The 25,135-nt window shown below is 33.1% G+C and overlaps 1 protein-coding gene across 5 annotated transcripts in view; it reads right to left on the reverse strand.

Annotated features, from left to right (window-relative positions):
- Window positions 1-288: 288 nt before the first annotated feature.
- The window catches only part of LOC149083159 (protein kinase C and casein kinase substrate in neurons protein 2-like), a 52,813-nt gene continuing 27,966 nt past the window's right edge, over window positions 289-25,135 (reverse strand). The window contains exons 3-12 of one of the 5 annotated variants that reach the window (XM_089236314.1): window positions 22,213-22,447; window positions 17,682-17,881; window positions 17,348-17,485; window positions 14,030-14,256; window positions 12,908-13,028; window positions 12,297-12,401; window positions 10,420-10,541; window positions 8,559-8,621; window positions 2,611-2,771; window positions 289-1,007 (exon numbers count right to left, since the gene is read on the reverse strand). In XM_089236314.1, the coding sequence (XP_089092440.1) occupies window positions 895-1,007; window positions 2,611-2,771; window positions 8,559-8,621; window positions 10,420-10,541; window positions 12,297-12,401; window positions 12,908-13,028; window positions 14,030-14,256; window positions 17,348-17,485; window positions 17,682-17,881; window positions 22,213-22,426 (1,464 nt within the window). In that variant the 5' untranslated portion in view covers window positions 22,427-22,447 and the 3' untranslated portion in view covers window positions 289-894. The remainder of the gene's footprint in view (window positions 1,008-2,610; window positions 2,772-8,558; window positions 8,622-10,419; window positions 10,542-12,296; window positions 12,402-12,907; window positions 13,029-14,029; window positions 14,257-17,347; window positions 17,486-17,681; window positions 17,882-22,212; window positions 22,448-25,135) is intronic. The other 4 variants (XM_089236313.1, XM_089236315.1, XM_089236316.1 and 1 more) reach the window with 4 other exon arrangements.

Raw genomic sequence — 25,135 nt, forward strand, 5'->3', positions numbered from 1 at the left:
TTCGTAATAATGTAATTTTGTTATAAAGGAATTTTACATTGTTCCTATGTAAACTTATTTGAGGGATAAGAAAAGTTTTTGTTAAAACAATATTTTTTCCATTATAATGGCATTCATTAAGACGGAAATCAACTGTATACTACATGATAAATCATTCGAAATTATGTTTACCTATGAAACATAAAAAATCATTCAAAACCATGTTTACATAAATGAAATATGAAAAATTATTAAAAATTGTCTATATATAAATCATGATAAATTGTCAAGAACTGACAATAAATTAAAATAAATCAGTAAAAATATGTGGATTAATTATCATCAATCAATAATAATTGTCAATAAAAGGAAAAAAAATTATATTCTGGCATATTTTGTAGTCAAAAATTTAGAATGAAAACCTTGTCTTATAGTCAAGTAAATACTGTATATATATATACATACTTGTGTGATAAACTTTCCCCTTCTAATGATAATTTTCATAATATGTATAGTGTGCTAAAATGTGTGCAAACAACAACATGCAAGCATCAACATTAATGTCTGAGAAACATAGTGCTTCGTCATAACGTAACAGTAACTAAAACACTTTCATACATATGGTATATATATATATATATATATATGTTGATTTATAATTTTTAAAATCATAATTTGTGCAACAAATAATGTACAGTGAATTGTTTTTTTGTTTGTTTTTGTTTCTATTCATTCTATGCAGATTGCACCACTATTGCAAATGCTCACATTAATGTTGTGCACTTAAATTTGATTTAGAAAAAATTCATTTTTTTGTGCATCTGCCAAATTTAAGTACAACACCTGAGCATAAATATCCCATAGGGATTAATGCAGGGAGGAAGAAGGGCGAATTGATGACTAAGAACATTTGTATCAGTTTTGGACCACTTCGACGTAACTGGCAGGATATAAACCAACTCGTCCATCCTTCCTACCTTTGCACCAACCTTGCTCGTCTTCATCTTCTAGCTTATCAAAAACTTCTCCTGTTAAAAGTAAAGGCATTTGTCACTGATGAAAATTAAAACACTTTAAAAAAGAAAAAGAACGTGGAAACCAAATACAATAAAACTTCAGATTGCGAGTAACTCTATTTACAAGTGTTTTGCAGCCAACAGATTTCCAACTCAATTAATGAACAATGTCTCGTAAGGCGAGCAAAAATTTAAATTTTTGTAAAAATCAGATTCTGACTTGATAAATGAGATTTCTTGTAATAAGATTACAGTAGACTCTCGCTAATCCAGCACACGTCAGACCAAGGAGTGCCGGATTACTGGAAGTCAATATTTTTTCAATGAGCTTTTTTTCAATTAACTTCTGCGCAAAGACATTGTGACATTTTTTCATTTCTATACTCTAAAAATACCTGCTAAAAAAACGCTGAATTACTGGACAGCCGGATTAGCGCAAGGTCAAATTATCGAGAGTCTATTTTGTAGGACATATACCAAAGACTCCCAGATGAGCACTAGTCTATATGAGACTTTGAGGACAGTCAAATGCACATACTTGATGTAATTTTGAACTTTGCAATGAAAAATCAACCTGTCAATGAAACGTTAAAATTATATAAAAAAAAATTCCCACATTCTGAAGGGTGTCTAGGCCCCTTGTACTGATAATTTGAAAATTTTAGGTGTATATGTAGTACCTAAAAATAATAAAACGGTGTTTGTCTCAAGTTAAGCATGGGTACCCTAAGGGGGTACCCTACTAAGCAAGTAGTACCCTAACTTGGGATAATATAGTTTTTGTGTGTTGTCTTATGTTTAAGTGCCTTAATTTTAATTTGGGACCAGTTAAATCTTTTCAGAAAGAAGTCCTAAGACAATACCAGGCCAAAAACAATTCAGAAACCATGTTATTCATCAAAAAAATGTTGCAACATTTATGACAAAATCACAGAGGTAAGAAAATATCACACATCACAGCACACATTCAAAAAAGGAACAAATGAACTTTGGATGTAGAAAAAAAAAGTAGAGAACTTGAAAAACGTTAATAAGTGTAGTGATACTCTATATTAGCCTCTTGGCAGACACCAAGAGGTTTCAGAATTCTTTTTATCTTATTTATTGAAACTTCAATGTAATCAAGCATCTATGACCATTACTATGTAATTTATAATTCCATGTTAATGTGCCTAACATGGACAGTGTCCCAAGTTTAGACAAAGTTGATTCTTTCCTACTCAAACCGGGTTGTAACTAACAATAATGGCGATTAAAAAAAAAGATTGAACCAGCATTTTATAGAGAAGACATTACCTAACATTGCTAATTACTTACTTACTAGACATTGCCCTAAATCATGAAACTCCCCCATGTCTAAATGTAACTATGGTGCAAACCTTAGTAGTTCATTAAAAAAACTTAACGACTTTCAGGGAAAACATGAAAACCGAAACATGTTCCACACTACTAAAACTGTCATGAAATGTTAGCACAACAAACACAAACGTGATGATTTGCTTCAAATATAAACTTCAACAATCACCAGGGATACTAACATATTAAAATTGAATGTGAAAAAAAAAACTATAAGTGAAACCAACAGTAAATGTTTAAAATATCTCTATTTTCATACCAGTTTTGAAAGAGAGTTCATCTGCTTCTGCTCCATCATAATCATATAAAGCACGAACTGGCACACCAGGTTCTCCAGTATCAACTAAGGCCTCGTTTACACCATCTTCTTCCCAATCTTCCTGCTCATCTTCAAAAGGATTCGTATCTTGTTTGCCATTTCTGAAGGGGAAAAAAAAAACCAGATGCAGATTATACATTTAATAGAGTATACACAACTATTTTTCTTTCAGAACTTTATACAGCAGCTTCTGTACACACACTTGACAGAGACCAAAAAAAGTTGAGAATATAATGAACTTGTTAAACATAAATTTTTTTATTCTTACGAAAACTGACATAGTTTTAATAAAAAATAATGTTTTTGTCTGTTTTGCTCTTTTTAAATTAGATTGGATATATTCTTTCAAATATTGTACGAGGTTTGTTGAGAAAGATACAACAGTTACTATTTATTTATTCAAAAAATTTTGTTTGGCAAAATTTCTACTACAAACTACTCAATAGTTCATGTGTTATATATTGACAGACACGTATCAAGAGGACAAGAACTCAAACCCCACTGGCAGCACAGTGGTTCTCAGCTTTGAGGTGTGAATGTGAGCCAAACTCCCAGTTAAAAACTCTCACCATAGAGAGCAAATAGGCCTACAACAGTACAAATATTCAATTATAATACTTCATCAGTCATAGTTTGAAAAATACGTGGCAGCACTAAAATTCACACATAACACTAGATCAGGGTTATCAGATTCAAAAGCTGAGAAAAGAGGAGGCCTGAGTGCACTCTTAGTAACGTCACTTTTCAAATTTTTACAGCAGATGGTGCCGAGAATGGAGACCACCTCGAACCAAATGCAAGCTGGTCTCCCATTTGAAAAAAGTCTCTTCACAGAGAGCAGGCAGACCTACAACACAATACTGACATAACATGAAAATTTAAGCATTTCCATCAGAAAATGGGAGACAGATGGCAGCATGAACACAAAACAAGCCCAACTCGAAAACATAAAATACATTAAGGCAACACATACACTCAGAACACACATTGCGGCATGTGCCGATTCGTTAGAAATTCCATAGAGGAATGTACGAGATGCATGTATGGTTAAGTAATAGTAGCAGACGGTGCCATTATTCTAACCAATAAAACCCAGCCAAAACAATGATTTTTCCCAACTAAAACAGAACCACTAAAAACGACAAAAACTGAAAAAATTCTGGGAATTTTGATGGCTATAGGTCAAGGAGAAAAACCACAAAAACACGTCAATGAAGAGATGTTTCAAAAAGGAAAAAAAACTTCCTAAGAAAAAAAAGTAATTCCAAAAAAATGAAACCCGCAAAAAAAAGGAGAATTTTTTGAAATGAAGGAGAGGACGCTTGAAATGACATCAAAAGAAAGATAGATGTCTGATAACTCTACACTAGATATGCACTCAGCCTTAACATATGTACATGTGCATCCTTCAGCACAACTCATTTGGTAGTAAATTTCCCATGGTGATAGACCAGAGTAGTGCTTGGTTTGAAAGGAGGAAAAGAAACAAAAATTCATGCATTTTTTTACATAATAGTCACAATTTTTCCAACACATTTCTTGGTCCAGGCGCTAGTTTCTGTACTACTGTATCAGACATCTGCTGCCGGCTCCACATTCCAAGTACATTTTTGGGTGTCTTCGCAATGGATGTGTTATTCCCAAAATGTTTTTTCCGTTAAAGAAATGAATAAAAGTCAATGGGCACAAGCTTCATGCTGGTCATAACTTAAACACTTGAATCTTTTTGAGAAATGCATAGGTGACAATCACCATACGAGTCCCAGCAGGAGAACATTACTTAGCATTACCCTCCATTTATTTCGAATAGCCCATCGAAGTTGTTGCAAGGTTTGGCAATATGCAGCAGCATTAATTATGATGCTGAGAGGTATGAATCTAATCGGAAAAATGTCTCCCGTCCCAAAAAATAGAAACCACTCTCAAAAAGCATTTTTTAAATTGAAATTAGAGTTTTGAATTTCTTAGTTTTTGATAAATGTGTGCGGCATGCAGATGATTATTGCTTGGGTTCATTAACATCAATCCTACCCTGTGAGCATTCACAGCATCACATTGTTACATTCTGTTGATTTGGTTCCGATAAATATGGAGATTTTCTTTTTGGGTATCTGCTGGGAGCCCATATTTCAGGAAGCATACAAACACTTCACAATTAGACACATTCTGAGTCACTGCTGACATTGTAAACTCTTGTTACTCGAGCCTGACTAAATGTAGCGGGGGAGACCACAAATTGAAAACTGAAGGATCACAATCAATGTAACCATTGCCAATGTATGGATTAAAACATTAATCTTCTGCCCATATGTTATATATAAGTACTGTTACTTTCCAAACAAGCCTTGTATAATATACAAAATTTAAACAAATGGATATTTTTTATTGATGACCAATAACAAGTCAATTTATAAATATTGCACAAAAAAAAAAATTGTGTTCAACAAAGCAAAATCTATCTAAACATGCACATGCATGTGCAAGATAAAAATATGAATGCAAATACAGTAATTGCCAGCATATAATTCACATATTAACACACATTAACAAACATTAGAATTTCTTGGTGCAAATAATATACTCTGCTTCATCTTATCTCCTGATTTTTTTATTTTTAGAGTACTCACATAAGTTGATAAATAAATATTTTCAACACAAATTTGTAAAACATATAAATAATTTTTTTAAATATTTATAGTTGGCATAAGCACGCAAGTAGAAAAATTGATATTTTCTACTTGCAAAACATGACAAATAACCCCTTCAATAAGATTTCATTATCGATGAATGAAATTTTCACATGCATATGATGTGCCACAGCGAGGGATACAATATTTATTTCCTCAAAGTATAGTGAAATCTGCACCTGCAAATTATATGCCATCTCAGACTATAAAAAGAAAATTATGTTACAAAACAAAATGCCAGAAAAATCAATGATGAACACAAGCTTCTATGGATTATACAATATCCTTCTTAGATTTTTAAGTGGTCATCATCAGTTAAAACGCTACTAGATATTTTGCCTACTTCGATAGCAGATATCAGATTCCTGAAGGTGAACATGAAATATTAATTAAAATCACTTTTTAGGCGGTTTATAATTTGTGTTTTAAAAAGGGTTGATACAAAATGGTACAAAGTTTTTCATTTTTATTGCCTATAAACTAAATATATTAAAAATTAATTACTTACTTCTTACTTTGAAACAAAAATTATGCGAACAACAAATAATTAAAAAGTTTGTTTGTATATTTATTTACAAATTATTTTTACACGACAGAAAAGATTCGTGAATTAATTAAAATTTCTAAGCATCTAATTTTTTTAAAACACCACATTTTCCCTACACTATTATACTAATAAAATTTCCAGTGTAACCTGAAGAAATGAAAACGTTAAAATTTATTATGTTTAAGAAAAATCAACACACAAGTCAGTTAACAAAAACTGAACCCAAGCAATTGATGTGTTTGAAAAATTTTAGAACTTCAACAAAGAAATACTTGAGCTTTAATTAGGATTCCAAATAGGTTCAAGTCCCTAATTTGCAAATCGATGTGGCTAGAAATTGAAATAAATCTAAGAAACAGTACAATTTAATTTTGAACATTCAATCTGTTGTGCTGATTTGCCAATTGGGTTATATATATACAAATATATATATGCATTTGTTTCTTCAAATTATTTTTCTTTGTTTCGAATGAATATTTTAAATTACTTTCTGATTTCGTTTTCGCACTAAGCTATTTGCTTTCAATATTCATCTTCGTTGCTTTCATGCAGCACACTATATATTCTAGCTGCCTTAGATGATAATATCGGTTTGTTATTACGTATTTTTGTATGTTTTTGGTTCTAAAAAAGTTCTTTAATCTGATTTGAAATATTTGTCCAAATATATATATATATATATTTTTCCAGAATAGATAACAAGGTAAAGGAAAAATGAAACTCCAATGAATCCTAAAACTGAGTTGGATAAAATATGCATGCATGCAGAACTAGGGAAAAAAAAAAGTTAGTTGAATTTAATGTTCATGAAAATTTTTTAGAAAGCATGCCAATTAAACATTTTTCAAAACCCATGCAACACATACAATCTCTGAAATCTACATATTTTTTCAAGTGCACATTTAACCTTTAACAAGTAATGCATTGTAAAATTTGAAACTCATTTTCTTGTTTTTGGTTTATCATTTAAATGTTGTTCTTTTTCCACTTAATCGATTTCAGTGGCTTAATACTTTGTCCACTCTCTTCAAACGTGAATTGAATTTATGAAGGTTATTTTGATATTTTGTTTTTTTAAACATCATGGGATCTTTACTACCTGTGCAACAATTTTTATGAATGTTTTTACTTTCTATATTCTTAATTTGTTACAGATATTTTAGATAACAATCATGCAAGATATTATTCAGATAGATAATAGGTTAATATAAAGATTTTCATAAAAAATATGAATTCAACAGTTCCAGACGGTTAAAATAATTAGTGATACAAAACTTATCATAGAAAAGGCAAATTACTGACTAGTGTGTATTGTGTTAATTACAAAAGTTGTTAATTATGAAAACATATTTCTTTCAACTTTGCATTTAATTATTATAAGAAAGAATCATAGATTTCACGATTTATTTCAGCAGTGTTATTTCAACCAGTAAAATAATAAAACATGTTAATTCAAGTAAGACCGTGCAAAAATATGTCAACATAGATACAGTAGAACTTTGATTAATAAGCAAATTTTGAGCTTTGTTTATTTAGTTTCATGTTATCACAACTAAGCCTATGTATTTACTTTTCCCCCACACTTATGTACTGTGGAATTGTGGGTACTATTCTCTCCCACAGTTTTCAGTCAGCACTGGGATATGGAAAATGAACACATATGCAGTACACTACTTGGAAAATGAACACACATGCACAACAGTACTCGGAAAACTAGATGTAGTATTGCAGCCATTTGGTATACGTGTGCTTAATGTTTTTTTTCAATTCTGCTTGGAGAAAATTGTGGCCTCATCGTATTATTGAATGTAACTTTGAGCGGTTATTTGATGAAGAGGAGCCACCACTTGTCGAAGAGATTGTTTGTCCTTGAGAAAGACAGGTGAATAATGACGACTTTGAAGAACTAGTAGAAGAACATGGATAGGAGTTAACCACAGACAAACTGATGGATCTCTATTGCGTGAAACCTTGATAGCTTATGGACGGAATCTCATCTGTGGAAGACAAAGACAGGAACGAGGGAAGAGTACCTCACTTCAAATGAGAATAGAGATATGTGTAGAATTTGGGAATCCATGCAAAGTTTTGTAGAAAAGAACTACCAAGTAAAGCTGTCGCATTGCAATAAGCATTAAATCTGTCCAGCGACACAATACAATATTCTTCATTTCTGAGAAATCCTAAAAAAAGAGGCAAAAGCAAGTGTCATTGGGAAGGTTCTTTTTAAAGGTCACACAAAAAGAATGAGTTTGTAGACAGCAGTGAGTCCGTAAATCCTCCTAAATGATAGTCATCCTCTCTCTCATCATTTAGGGTAAGTTAATGCACAAAACTACTAAACATCATTGTATTGTATGATTATTTTATGGCGTTACTTTATATGATTATGGTAATGTACTATTTATTATATTATTGATTGAATGTCATTTTTATTAGTTTTTTTTTGTAAATCAATAATTGTGGGAATGAATTATCCAAGTTTCCATTATTTCCTATGGTGAAGTTTGATTCGATATACCAGTGATTTGGATTACGAGCATGTTCACAGAAGAAATTAAGCTGGTTAATCAAAGTTCCACTGTACATGCACAGCAAGTGCAAGCTCATGCATGCAAGACATGACAATGTTAAAAAAAAGAATGAAGAATTACAAGTTTTTTTCATTGCCAATATCATGTTCCACGTCTTCAAATGGGTTGGTGGGCATCCTCTTGCTGTTTTCAAAATAAATATACACTCAACGGTTTTATATATATTTCTGTTATTATTTTTATTTGCAAGACAAATATTATTTACTCATACACAAATAAAGTAATATGTTTTGTTAACTTTCAACTATTCTAACATTATGCATCAAAGGGAAAAATATATCTTTTAAAATAATGATTTTGGTTGACAAAAATCAAATTTTTCGAATACGATCAGCATTCTTTCTATGAATTATCCAATTATTTACTGGATCAACAATATGCATTGTATATATATTTTCAACCAAACAACAGCAGTGAATTTGATTTTAATCTACAGAGAAAACTTTTAGAAATTCTGTCAGGAGTGCTATTTGATAAATTATTTGGAATAAACACAAGAGGTAACATAAAAAAATTAAACTTAGTTTTATTATGTTTTTTTTAATTAATGCAAACAGACATGACCATTTCTATCTATGTAATTATTGTAACATATCGCCCTAATAGGGTATGTTCCATTAATCACCAATGTCATGTCGCCACTTAACCTCTAGCAACTAACAGTAATTGATCTCCTGGGAGAAGACCCGGTCGAGTCGAGTCATGGGATTTATGACCATATTTTTTTTTTTATTTACGTATAATATTATGTTATTTCGTGTTGAAATATATGCAATGAAAAGAATTATATTGTTATTAAATATCCTGTCTCATGGACGGAAGCACCCACAGACTTCCGTTCCGTAATAATAGTTCCATGATCTCAAACTAAAATAGCCATGTAAACATCGTGGAGAAGCCTGATCAACTTCCTCCATCTTGTTGAGACATGCTAACGAAAAGTAATAGTGTTCAAAAAATAATCCACGCAACATGTCCATATGCAAATCAATTGTATGTCATCTATTTCTTCATGCGCCGAAAGCCCGCCGTACTCCGATTGCTCCGAAAACAAACCAGTTCTACTCTGCTATAAATAGTTTGGGAAGACACAACATTGTCATATTCTTTGAATGACTCGTTTTTGTTTGTATGCAGCTTCGTACATTGAACAGTAATACTCTTCACATTAACCTACTAACATCTTGTGATGATGTTGCAGTCTACTAACAATGTTTAATTTATATCTTCGAAGTTAAGCGCAACATACTACTCCGGCTGGTCCGGGTAGTCAGTCCTTAGTAATCATGTTTTTTCTCTCATTAATTCATCAATGATTTCGTGAAGTTTCAATTGCGATGAAGTGGTTCGACTTGAGCATCGAATGCTCAAATGTCTTCCTGTGATATGATATACATCTAACTGTCAATGAGTCTGTCTTCCACAGTTCTCTTGGAACTTGTAGCAAATAGTGATGGCTGTCATCATTTGGTGATATTATTAACATGATCTGTTGTGCTTCCATCTACTAACATCACAATGTTATTGTATGCCACATCCTCGATGCACTAATCTCTAGATTGTGAACTCTCGCCGTTCAAAGTGGATTTCTTTTCCGATCATGGTCTGGTCCTACACAGAAATTGTGGTGATTTCTCAGGTTGAGTGGATGTCATCGACGTAAACTGGTGAGATTGTTTTTATATTGCATGTCGAGATCATGGCTAATATGATTTAATGATAATATGGAATTAATATGAAACTAATGTAATTTATTATTATAAAATATGTGTAAATGAATGACTTAATCTGAAATTTGTCTATATATTAAACCCTAAGACTTATTTAATGGACGTAAGAATCATGTTAAGTAGCTGACCAATACGCTACATTATTAAATACGAAAAATTTCACAAAATGATAACTATACAATGATACTTACACACTAACATTGGAATTTCTATTTGAAGATGACTTGTGTTTTTCACTGTTTTTTCTGCTACCATCAGTAATGGTATTCCTTTTATCTCTTTTAGATATCTCTTGTGATTCTGATGGTAGCTCCTAAAAAAATTCACGAATTAATGAAAGTGATACATACTGAGAGCACATAGACACTAATAAATATTAATACAGTGGAAACTGTACGAAACAGAATGCCAAGAGACTGAAATAATATTTTCTTGACAGATTTACATTTTATAGAGGCAGATGAAAACGCTAATCAGGATGGGACTATCTTTTGATTCTGTTCAAGACAGGTTTGTGTCTCATACAGGTTCCACTGTATTTGAGTTTAAAAATAAATATAGAGAATTCAGTCTGTGCTTGTTATGTCGGCACACCATGTTATTTTTTATCTAAAATATAACAACCACTAAATGTCATTCATTCCATTACAATGATCAAACTCAGCTCAGCCTCCTGTTTTTTTCTTTTTTTTTTCCCAAAGAAATAGACAAAATTTGTTATTGAGTGTGTCAGACCTTGACCTTTGATGTTGAGACAAGAAAGGGTATGAAGCATGGATGGTTTAAAGATAAAACATAAGTACTTCTGTGGCCCTTCTACTTCCATAGAAGTCAGCGCCATCACTGGAAACTATGCTTACCATCCCGTTAAATTTTTTCACGTGGTGGCTCATTCCCACATGGTTCATTTTTAAAAATTTTTAAAAAATTTTTCTAAATTTTATTGTAAAATTTTACTTAATTTCTCAGTGGGAGAATAAATAGGTAAGTGAACTTATTATTTTTCTGCATACAGTAAAAAATAAATGTAGGTTTGAACCATACACAGCATTTTCATGTACAATGTATGTACAAGTATGTTTCAAGTACAATGTATATACTGTATAATGTTTTTTTCTCCCAGCCAGATACATTTTCATTGCAATATTGTAACGAAATAAAAGATTTTTTTAATTCTATCAATTTAATATACATAATATTGACTGGAGAAGTTAACTTTATGATTTTTTTAAAACGCTCGATATAACAACCTCCCAATATAGCGTTCGTTTTCCATGGAACGAAGGGGGTCGGTATAACGAGCGACGACTGTACTTATTTTATCTTTATTGCAAAAGACAATATCAACTCAACAGTTTCACAGATTATCTTTCTTTATGTATTTTTATAAAAGATTGGAAATTTATTTTGATAATACATTTCAACTACTTTACATGTAATTATTACAAAAATGAGAATTTGTATTTAAAAAAATATAAATTAACATATAGAGCTAAGACACGCCATGATCATTGACTGACTTACTTGATTAAGCCTATGATGAATGTGACAAAATACTATTCATAACATTGTGTTTCAGTACATCAACAGCAAAGAAAGCGCAGTTATCATAGAAAGCATATCATAGACAATCTATTCTAAAACGATTGCTCATTGTATAAGCTGAAATACTGAAACTGCAACGAGTAGTACTGGTTGACTATTTGAAAACAAAGATATGCTTAACAACACGCACCTTACAAAATAGGAAGAAATTAGATAAAAGAGTTAGAGTAAAAAGAAAAGTAAAGCGGAAGAACAAGTTACGCAGACACAGCAGTTTAACTGATCAGGAGTGACTATAATGGATGCTGTATCATAAAAAATGCACAAAATGATTGACAGCAGCACAAGCGGATTGCTCAAATGACTAAAAGAACCTTGAAAAACAGGAGCATACCACATGAACGGAAACACACAGAAGGGAATAGTAAAAAAAAGCAGAAATGACAGAACTGCTAAGAAGAGAAACTAAACAGCAGCTGTAAGTCTTACAAATGCACAAAACAAAAGAGAAAAACATCATTACAGGCAAGTCTTCACCAATCTTGTGCTGATTTATCAATAAGATGCCACTCTCAGGAACGGCTCCTTTTTTAATTTTGGATATGTCTCGAAGCTCTTCACTGTACTCCTGGAGTAGCAAAGGAGGATATGAGCTAAATAAAAGCAGCATCAGCATAACACAAAAGAATGCGGCAAAAGCAGCAAAACAAAATATTGACATAGCATGTTATTTTCAGACAATGGATGGTAAAACAATCATCGTAATCATAGAAATTCTGCGTACCAAAAGCATTAACAAAAGCAGGTGAGCTAAGCTTCAAGCAAATTAAAGAAAATTATTTCATGTAAGGTTAATCTTAGTTTTTTGACATTATGGAAAAGTGCTTCAGAAAATTTTGGAATCATGTTTATAGAATGCTCCAGTAATCACTTATGAGTTAGAGATTGCACTATCATTCACAAATGTGCTCAGATTCCATTTTTTAAGAGGAAAAGATAAAAACAATAATAACTTGAATGTAAGTGATAAAACACCAAAATTATTGCTTTCTTTTTTGGCAAAACTTCTTCTAATATCAACATATAAAAATCAGTTTTACTAATAGTAATTAAAATCAAATATTATATGCTCACTTCGAATTGAGGCCAATTCATGGCCATTCCGACACCGTGATTAGTAGACCACCATTTCAGATCTTTCTTGGAATCTGCATTCTGTATCGTATGCCTATATTCCTCATATATTTGTGGAAGCCTAAAACAGTGTATATTTATTAACACGAAAATCATCTTTCCCAAATTTTACAAAAAGAAAATTCATGTTTTCTTTTTTTTTTCTCTCTCTCTCTCTCTCATTGGAAAAAGTTCAAAAATTTTTATCCATGTTTACATATAATTAGTAGGGCTGGAAATAGATTAAAATTTTAAACTGGCTAATCAAAAATTTGTAATCAATCAATTGGCTGATTAATGAAATTTTAATCAACATTTTTCATAACCACATATAATATTTATTGCAGCTTAAAAATATTTTTTATTCATTTAAGGCAAATATTTGCCAGATGTGAAAAAATATAGAAGTAGATCAAGAAATTAAGGCTGCCTATTTATAGCAATTTAATATGTTGAACACATTTTGTCAAAACCAGTAATTTCTTCAATAGGATATTGTGTTTTTTTTTTTTTAAACCGGTTACTTTAAATAAATCACTGATTTCAAAACTACTTTTGTACATGCTGTAGCTTGCTTTCCTAGAAAGTCCACTCAAATGGTACTTGTGAGGAGAGGAGCTGGTGCTTCCAAGAATACGAATACCACTGTTCATAGCGTAGACAACACAAATTTTGGTCTTCTAAAACTCTCATCAAATTCAATTTAAAACCAAAAGCATCAGTTCTCATTGAATCAAATTGTATATATTTCCCTATGCAAAAAATTTTGATCAAAATATTGATTAAAATATTTTTAAATATTGTAATTTTTCTAAAAGACATTGTTGAACAAATCGAGTTATCCCTTTAAGATGCATTGATGAGACATCTCACCTCCTTAAAAGCCTCTCAAGGGAGTTAAAGGGATAAACTTTTTATGCAGACTTTAATCAAATTGATTTCATTGATAAACTCAAAATTTTTAACTGATTAACAACTGATCTATTAACTGGCCCAATTAATCTCAGGCCAGTCCCAACAATTACGATTTGAAAAAATAAAGGAGGAAAATGGGAACATGTGAGAAGACAAGAAATGACTTACTCTGCATCAGTAGATATGTTGAGGCACCCATGAATTTCTAGAAGTATTTCCTTAAAAAAATCTAGCCTTTTTTCTTCAAATTCTTGGCATCTGTCAAAAACCATAGTCATTTCTTCCATATATTGTGCATTATAGTCATTTATTTCTTGTAATGCCTGATCATAACGCTCCTTAGTTCGTTGAACATCCTCTTTACACTTGGAAACACGATCTTGAAGTTTTTTTACCTGAAATCAATATAGACAATGGATCTTACAAAGCAAAATACACATTTTGGTCAACAAAGAAAAAACATTTTACTATCATGATTAACTGGTTACATACACTACTGGAAATGGGTAAAAATATATCAAAAAAGCTCACTTGATCAACTACTGCTAAACCCACACATGCACCTCATTCACATTCCTCTATGGAATTTCTAACAAATGAGTACATGTTGGAATGTGCATGTACGTACTGCAAGCCTAACATGAAGTTTATTTCTTAGGAATGTTTGTTAGGTGTTCAAATAGTGCTGTTATCAAGGTTATTAATTATATTGATTCAAATGCTTTTAAATATTGTAACTTATCAAAAATAAATAAGTTGTTAAACAAATTGAGTTAAATATCAAGTCGATAAACTCTTTTTATAAACTCTTTTTCTAAAATTTTTAACTGTGATTACCAAGTGATCGATTAACTGACACAATTAACCAGACTAGACCTAATAAGGGCAAGGTTATTATTATCCAGGTTAAAATTACAATAAGTAACTAACTATAAGTAATAAATCAGCATTTAACTTTATTGCTTAAGAATTTCAAACTTTGAGCTCAGGATAGATGCTAGTATTTATGAATTTTAGTAATATTCATGCGAATGAGTTTTTTATAAAGCACTACCAAACAACCCAACCAAACTTTATTGGGTCGTCAAGTAGAGGATGTTAAAATGTTTCCATTCACTGTGGTTAGTACTCAGACTATATTATCCATTGTTATATTGTGAATCGTAATCATCACAAAGACACATGGATGTACAGTAGAACCTTGATAACTCAAAGCCCCAAAACTGTCGATGAGCATGTCAAGTTAGCGAGGTCTCGTTTCATCTTTTCTTCCCAATTTTTTAATAATCATTTATGCCATGTACATCTACCAGGGCTCCCACTCAAAAAATGAAAAAAAGTACGAAAACGTAGTCAAAAATTCAAAAATATGCATAAAAAAAATAAGAAAATATGCATTAAAAAAATCATGCAAAAAAAAAAACCAGATTTGTTTGTAAAATGCATGTTTTCTATTTCTTAGTGCATATGTATTCATTTACAAAAAAATAGTCCCTCATATACATATATCACATATGCAAATATCTTCTACATATTTTTATTCAGCCATTTTTTAATTTTCAGTTTGTTGTAGCTGCTCAATAACGAAAATAGCATTAACAAAAGAATTTCGACACTATTTCTCAAAAAAATTTAACACTTTGACATATCTCTAAAAATAGCCTTACAATAAAATGGTTAATATTCGAAAATTATTTTATAAATATGAATTAATTCACTACATTTCACCTGTGGGGGGGGGAACCAATGTTATGAAAATATTATGAACAATATTTATTTGAAAAATGATAAAAAAAAAAAAATGCACTTATATACTAAAAATTCTTTGATTTTATGCATTTATATGCATTAATGCTAAAAAAAATAGCTGAAATATGCACATATGCACTTGCATATAATCCAGGCTCTAGTAATCATTTTTTGACAAATGAAGCACTTCCGTTTCTAGCTCTTTGCTGAGCATTGTAAATGTTGTTTATGCCTCTTCATGTCTTAAAAATACAGAAGACCTGCTATTGGGCAGCATCAGAATTACCAAACCTAGAATAGGCCTATGTATCCAACTGCTTTGTAATGCAAACTGTTGTTCAACCTATACACAAAATGTGGACTATAATTTTGAATGATGAATGTTAGTTACTGTCCAAGACAATGAAGTAATAAATACAAAATTATTTTTCCCATCCAGACAGAAGTTTTTAATGACTACTATACTTGTTGAACCCTCAAACTAAGCAAATGAAAAATTAATCAACCAAATGGTCCACATACAGCCCCCCCCCCCCAAATAACCTTAAAAACGATGCAATTTCTGCTTTGGCAGAATCATTAATTGTATTCTCCAACATTTGTAATATTTGACAATATATCAATGATTCCCTGCTCAATTAAAATCAATTACACAAATTTTGTCGATAGGATTTGGTGAAAAAGTAGGACAGAACCGAGAAAGTAGGACATTTTACCAAAAAGTAGGAAAAGTAGGATGAGTAGGAGCCCTGATGTACTCATAAATAGTTGAATAAGTCCTTTCCATCATCTATAAATTAATTTTCAAAAATTATCTGTAATTTTCTACAAAAAGTTTCCAAACAATCATTAGTTATTGTGAAAAATGGTGCATCAAAACATCTGTTATTTGCAAATGAGCAGAGCAATTTCCGAAAATTGGTTTAATAAGTTAAAAAACATGAACGTTTTTTCCATCTCACTCAAAAATTTCAGATATTACTTAACATTTTTGGAAATTAACAGGTTCAATCAGTAATTTAGTTTTTTTTTTTAATTTGTTTAATAAGAAATTTAATTTTTTTATGGCTTTTCAAAAATGAAAATTTTGGAAATTTTATCTTGATTTTCGAACTGGAATTTTTTTTTCAATGACCATGAACAGAAATAAGTTTTTAAAAATGGAAAAAAATATTTTTTTCTTAAATTTTTTGTCACATATGATGCATGAGATTTCCCAATATCATAATCACTAATTATTTTAATTGAATTGAGTTAACTTATATTAATTAAAAAGTTTATTAATTGCAAAATTACATTATAATTACAAAGAAAAAACATTGCTAAATTAATAATATCTTGTTTTTGAAACTTGTAAAATGTTATTTAAGTAACCAGTTATCATATATAAAAGAAATTGTGGCATTTGGTCATGAATTTCAGGAGCTGTCAAAAATGGGTTAAGTGGGATTCAGCTATCTTGTGTCAAAGCTAAAGAGGTTTCTTCCTATTGAATTTAGTATTATGCCAACCCTGGGAATAATAAATGATGAGTTATCCGCATGTCAAATTATCAAGGTTCTACTGCAGTATGACAGGGGAAAAGGAAGCTGGGAGATATCAAAGTTTGAGAAGTACTAAATCAAAATGTTCTCAAATAGAAATCTCAAAACTTCAATTATAATTCAGCTTATGCTGGCTGAATTGTAGGAATTTGCATGAGTTTCATTTTAGAGACGTTTTTGAAAAGGTACTTACTTGATCTGGTGATAAAGATGTATCCCCGGATGCATTTCTTTCTTGATTGACTGCAGATCGCTCATTTTTGCATGATGCATGATAATCACTTTTACACTTGTTTACCCGAGTTAACAGCTTTGCCCAACATTTCTGTGCCTATAGCACGAACAAGTTATAAGTTACATATTAGTGACATATTACTCCTATCATTATCTAGTACAGGTATAAATAATTTAATAACCAATGAAGCAAACATTGGGGGTGGGGAAGAAAAATTTACACAATACTTACATTTTCAAAAACATTTAAAGAGAACATAAAATTATTCAAAAATTTACAATTTGTTTCTTACTTTTTTGAACTGATCATCCATTTCTTTTTTCTCTTTTATATGCATCATAGACTTGTGGAAGTTGTCTTTCTGCCATTGCTTGATCTGCGTGGTTATGTCATTGAGAAGTCTGTCCTTCACTCTAAGTTGCATCTCACAACGCCTCTCGGCCTCCACCAGGGCACCTTTCCATGCTGCCTCTGTTGTACCATATTCTGGTCCTGGACATACCAAGAACAATTCTTAACAGACCAAAGCTACACAGCAAATTTTGTTTTCATTCCACACACGTATAGCTGAAAATTAGGGACTGAAACTTAGCCGAAAATTTAAGATACCGTCTGATAGAACTCTAGGTAACTTCAAATACCTACAAATTTTTTTCTAAAGAAAAGTGTGACAACTAAACTGTTACAACTAAAATTTATATCCAATTTTGTAAGGCTTTATTTTAATGTGAAAGTATTAAATTAAATTCAATGATCACCCAGAGACATTACTCATTGTCTATGACGTAAAATTTACTCATGGCATGCAAATTTAAGATTATCATTATTTTTTAAATCAAATTATATATGTTAAGCACATTTGTACAATTAAACTACATATATGAATGGATTCATTGCACTTCAGACTGAATATTAATACAGAATCCCCATGCATTCAGAATATTTTTTTTGCACTTACGGGTTCCTCAGAGGAACATGGAAGACGTGGTTAGTAGTAAGAGTATGCTAGTACTACTTTTTCTTGTCTTTCTTTTAAGTAAAACCAATATTTAAAGCATTTTTTTCTGGATAATTCAAGTTTTTCAATAATCTGAGGTGGCCTCAGTCCAAGGCCGTAATGAGGGGGGGGGGGGACTTGGGGTGTGGCTACCTCCCTCGAAATCTCAGAAAATGACCAAGAAAAGGGAAAAAGATAGGCAAATTTATTGTTCTATCACTATTGTCCCCCCCCCCCCCCGAATGAAATTTCTGGCTACGGGCCTGCTTCAGTCCCATCTACTTTGGATTATTGACTACTGTATTCCAAGGTAAAAGTGAAAAAAATTATGAAAATTCCAAGTTTTATACTGTTTCAAGGTATACGATGTTCCACCATTTGTGAAAAAAATGAATAACTCTATTCAAAAAGCTTGGTATGACTGAGCAATTGGTATGGTTCATCACTTGATTGCATAGATTATAATCACTAAATATAGTTCACTAAACTAATTATTGAGAAGAAACACTACAAAAACAAGTGCATAATTTTGTTACCAAAACCTGACTACTTGTAAAATTTCTGACAAGGTCACAGACGAAGAGCTGAAACAACATTCCATTGTATTAATGTATTTCTAATTTCTTGCAATACAAAAACATCAGCTACAATACAGTAAAATTAAAACTATTTAACTATTTCCAGTTTCACTGTACTCAAGGTACATTGAACATTGAAGGACCGGACACACCCCACTTCCCATCTCAAGGAAATATCAAAGCGTTCCCGAAAGATGGATGCATCCGGAATTTTATTAAATATGTATATATATCTATATAAATTTGTATAACAGAATAATAAGTCCAATTACAGGAGTATAAATCAACGAAATAATTATGATAAATCATGATCTAAGAATCAAAATCTAAATTGATATTATAGCATCCTTGGGGCACATCCGGACTCGATAATCAAATTCCGTTGGTGGCGGTCTGTCCACGTTCGTTGGATGTCACTAGTCGTGTAGGCCGTACAACGACGAATCGATGTCATGTTTGCGTCACATGTCCTTGTCCAAGTCAGCCAATATTCGGACACCCAGATGTTTTAGCTCATTCTAGTCACACATTCCTGTTCCATAAGCATCCTACGTCTTAATTCTCCTGGGCAATTAGGAGATTTTCATCATTCCCGAAGCTACATCGGCTGGCTAGCTGGATTATGGGTGGCATTGATTCACCACGTTAACATGTTAAGTGTTTATAGTTTCTCCAATAAAGTTCGCCGTTCAACGACGTATCAGTTTCGTGAATTTCCAGTACCCCTACGTGACCGCAAGTTGTAGACTTTCCCTGGTATCAGCTTTACTGGTCTGGAAGGCTGAAATTCATCCTGCTTCTTCCGTAGTCCACCCTTCTTGTCGTGCAGCAAATATAGGTTACGGTTTAAAAATTGAATCAAATTTTGAATGCGCAAGAAGTTCATCAGACTTTTTATTATTCTTCTTTTGAATGCCGTCATCTGACTTTGTGACATCTGACCAAAATGAAACGCTGATGTGTGTGGACATTGGCAGACATAATGCCATAGCGAGCCCGTAGCACCACACTTACAAGCATTGTGAGATGATCGTCCAATGTCGGAAATGGACCATGCTCAGTTAAAAGGATTGTTTTTGTTCGCGGCCATACACACTTGAGCAAAGCCACTCGACATTGTATCTTGTAGGCGTCTTTCGTTGAGTTCTTGTTTCATTCAACTTGCCAAAGATGAAGCATTCTGTCTTTCAAGATATTGCGGGCATGACTCCTCGGCCAAGGTAGAACAACCAAGTCTTTCAATGTTGTCGCTTCCTTGGCAAGTTGATCTGCTTTTTCATTTCCAGCAATACCTACGTGCGCTTTGACCCAGACTAACCTTGTGTTGTCGTGAGCGCATAGGATAAGATGAATACTTCGTACGTTAGGGTTAGGTGAACGAGGATCTTGCATGGCTAGGAGGCCAGATGCGCTATCGGTCAAGATTGTTACTGGACAAAGCATCTCTTCCGCACGTTTAACAGCATTAAGTATCGCAAAAATCTCGGCTTGGAATACGCTATTCTCTTTAGCTAACCTTCGACTCCATTGCTCCTCTATTGAACCATCTTCCGCTAGTACCACATACGCGCAGCCAGTAGCTGTTTGTTTTAGAGCCATCAGTGAATATTTTCTTAGAGCCCAAGGAATCTATATTATCAATACCAAATGGCATTATTTGAGACTTGGTGAGATCTCTGCTTGAGTGAAACAGCCATTGCTTATGTCGCTGCTCAAATTGGTTTGACGAAATTCTCTGCTCGTCCAATATTATGTCCTTTTCAAGATGTAGCAGTCTGGTCTTAAGAGCCTCGTACTCCATGTAAATACTCAAAGCTGGTTTGCCTGTAGCCAGAAACAGCCTGTATACAGAACTTCGTTCGCGGTTGTAACGTATGCTCCTGTAACATATAGAAGAAAGGGACGCTGTGCGATATCCAGAGCTCTCTTTTGTTTTTGAGTTGGGTGCTGATACCAAGTGGCGCATCCGTATGAAAGTTGCCTTTGTACAATAGTCTTATATAAGATGTTGCGAAAGGCTCGCTGCATTCCCCATTTCGATCCGGCCAATCTGCGCAGTAATTGCAGTGTGCCATTTACTTTGTCGACCTGTTTTTGGATGTGCGCCATAAAGTTCAATTTACTATCAAAGTACACACCAAGGTATCGTATTATCTGAGACAGTCGAATTCGTATACCTTCAATGTAGATCTTAGGTTCCATCTTTTTCTTTGGGTGCGGCCACAAGAAGCAGGTTTTTTCTACTTCCAATTGAAGTTTATTATTAGCCAGCCAATTGCTCAATTTTCCGAACACTGTCTGTGCTTCATCCGTTATTGCTATATGGTCTTCGCCGGATATAACATATACCAGATCGTCGGCAAATGCCTGTAGATATACCCGCGGGCCCCAGTTTATCTGTAAAAGCGTGTTGAGGACAAGTGACCACATCAAGGGGCCGCTGCATGAGCCCTGTGGACACCCTTTCATCTGCTTTTTCATGGCTATTCCTCCGTCTGTGGACATCATTATATATCTGTCTGAAAGCATATTCTCAATAACTCGCGTCAGGTTGCCAGGAAGTGGCAGTTGGCGAAGTTGATTGATAATTATTTCATGGCACAGCGAATCGAAGGCTCCACAAATATCTATCGTGACTATCGCCGTCTGATAGCCTTGTTGATGCATACGGACAATTACTTGCAACAGTGAATCTATAGCCTTCTCAACTGACCCTCCAGCACAAAATCCAAACTGTAGAGGACTTAGCCAGTTCATGTACTCCAATTGATACATAAGTCTTTGCACTATAACTTTCTCGTAGACCTTACCTAGAATGAGTAGTAGGCAAATTGGACGATATGAGCGTAGCAATTGTGGGTCTTTATCTTTCTTAAGGAAAAGCAGGAGCTTCCCCCTTTTAAAATGTTTAGGAAAGAGAGATAATTCCAGGAACCTGTTGAGAATTTCAGTAAACGATTCGGCATTGGCTTCGAATAATGTCTTCAGTATGGGAACACTAATATTATCAAAGCCAGATGCTCTTCTATTCTTCAATCTTGTGACAATACTCCTGATCTCTTCCACTATAATTTGCTCGTCATCTGGGATACCAGTTCTACTCAAGGTACAACAGTTTTGCCTACATAATTCATTTATCTCATAAAGCTTGCTTGCATGCATGTCCCTACAAGTTTGTCACATAAAGAAATAACTTTCTGATTAACATTAAAAAATCAAATGTTAACACAAAGAAAAAAAAATCAAACCTTTTTCAATGATTTCATTCCATTTTTTCGACCAGTTTCGCAAGCTTTTTGCATACGTCTTTTCAATTTCGCTGCGCTCTTGTATAAGCATAACTAAGTCATTACACAGTCTAAAACTATCCTCAATCCTTTTTGTTGTGCGTTTGTAGTTCCCTGGTTCCCAAAAACTATCGCTGGACACCATAAGCATTGCATCATCACTGTGGTGTGACATGGTCGAGCATCAAGATATCACCTTTCAAAAAAAATAAAAGGACTTCAAGACACAAATTGTTCAAATCACAATTTTAATTTGGGGGTATATATAGTGGAAATTCATAAAGTGAGGTAGAATTTTTATCCAAATCATTTTGGACACAAAGCACTATATATATATATATATATATATACACTCATGTACAAGTCAAGTTTCTAGTCCAAACATTTGTTCCAAAATTTGGGGGGGGGGGGGGGGTTTACTTAAAAAAAAGGTCAGTTTTTGGGAAGAAAAATCTTGATCTGCATTTTGATTTTGCAGGTTATCAAGTGGTAGGGGGTAAACTCATACATAAGTATATACGGTGTATATACCTTTGTATTTGTATTTGTAAAAAAAGCTAGAGATAAAGGGCTATAAAAGGACACAGCAGTTTTGACAAGATTTTTTTTCGATACAGTTTTGCTTAAATCTAACAAAATTAGCTAACAAACAATTTGCAGTATTTCTTTAGTCACTCTCATATACATACACAAATATATAAATATGCATACTGTATCCCCCCGAAATTAACTGGCCTGCTAATTCCACTAGAGGGACACCATCTTTTTTTAACATCTGGGTCTGGTCCATTTTATAAGTTCACAATAAATTTATAAACAAGGTTTCACAATACACATTTAGCCAATTCAATAGATTTTTAGAATAAAAACATTCTTTCTTTCAAATCTCAGGTCTATCGAAAGCTTGAAAGAGCTGCTGTAATTCTGCTTTGCCCCATAATGACTAGGCATGTTTAATAAGATTTCTGAAACAAAACTGTTTACTGAAAGACAAGTAGCAAAGAGTGTGAACTGCATAAAGTTGTTATTGATCACTGGAAAAAATAGAAATTTATTTATTTTTACAGTAGTGTTTTCAATTTTTTACTCAATATTTGACGATATGAACAGTTAAAGTTCATTGGTATTGTTAAAGTAAATGCAATAGGTATACGTCTTTTTTAATAAGTAATGTACTATATCAAGTGGTAAATATTTTAATAATTAAAGAGTAAATTATGTACAATACTTTATTTTTAAATAATTTACTTTATTTTCAATATGCAGTGAAACCTATACAAAACAGAACCTCAATAGACTGAAATAATATTCCGTTATAGACAGATTTCAGTTTCATAAAGGTGCAAATAAAAGCACTAATCATTGAACAGACTATATTTTGATTCTGTTTAAGACAGGTTTCCCTCTCATGCAGTGCCCGTCTTAGACAGGTTTCACTGTATTTTCATTTTATTTCAATTTTATACATTGTTACACATTTTTTATAGATTGTCACATTATGTCAATTGAACCTCTATTAAGGTGGAAAAACCTGTGTTTAATGGAGAAAAAAATCTGTCCCTTGCAATTCCATTGAAGACAGATTTTACTGTACAGTATTTAAGAATTTCCCTCCAGAATCTTGAATTTCCCAGCATGTCAGAAAATACGGGTAGTTCCGGCATGCTGGTCTCCCTCACTGTTTCTCGACATGTGGCAAAATATGGTATGTAAAATAATTATTTTGGTAGAGGTTTGAATGTACAGTAGACTCTTGCTAATCTGGCATATACTAGACCAGGGTGTGCTGGATCAACGAAAAAAATCCTGGATTTTTTTTCTTTTTTTTCAAACCAAGCACAACTGAGGTCTATCCCAATAAGTGTAAGTATATGTACTTAATAGTCTGAGTGCGAATCTAGTGTTGTGTCTGATTTTTTAGTGAGCTTATGTCAGAAATGAAGTGTAATTTGTACTGTTTGTAGGCCTTGTTGCTCTTTGTGGCAAGGCTTTTTAACGGGGAGATCGGCTCGCATTTGCGCCTTGAAGTTGGGAACCACAGAAAACCAACTTCAGCCGACCACTACTGTGGCGACGGTGGGGCTCGATCCCGGGTCTCCGCTCCACAGCGGCGAAATCCTCAGATAACTCGAAGTCAATCGAAAAAGCCCATTTAAGTAATCTTAAACTCCTGTGAAGAGACATGCAGTGACATGTTTTCTTCTTCTATGGTTCGAAGAAAACCGATCTAAAAAAACGCAGAATTACTGGATGGGCCGGATTATCGGGTCTTACTGTATATGTAGGAAAAAAATTTTAAAAAATTTCATTTCAGGCAAAAGTATCATTGAATTTTTTTTTTTTTTTGTGATTCATATTCAAGGGAAAGTTGGATATTAATGTTGGAAATGACAAAAAAAATAATAATTTTGGCACTTCCCCCTCCCCATTGATACAAAGTCATGTCAGTCAAGAAAGATATGAAACAAATTTGTGACACATGATGATAGTGCGGCGCATTTAGACATACTCCCTTGGATCTGGTAGATGAGAACAGGGCATAGACAAGGAATAGGTTGAAGTCTCCCACGGTACTTAAGCGCCGAAAATATGGAAGTTTCTGAACAAATTTCACCAAGCGAAACGCTTATCATCCTTGTCACGTGCACACATCCGTTTCTCAATCAAACTGGATCGCCCAGTCAGAAGTTAAAGAGACAGTGAAGCTCTCTCGGGTGCACTCTCCATCCCGACATCACGATGATGGCAAGCAATTGACGATTTCAAAGAAATCCGAAAGGAATATTTTCTCTTTGAGCAAAAAAAAGAAAAAGAAAAGAAAACTTGACTGCTGGAATAGGTAGTTGGCTTTCCTATTACAGACGCCACAAGGGGAGAAAAAAGT

This window comes from Pholcus phalangioides, unplaced genomic scaffold, assembly GCF_987345545.1.
Source record: "Pholcus phalangioides strain wild (caught in Gottingen) unplaced genomic scaffold, Ppha-v1.0 ptg000009l_1, whole genome shotgun sequence".
NCBI lineage: Eukaryota > Metazoa > Arthropoda > Arachnida > Araneae > Pholcidae > Pholcus > Pholcus phalangioides.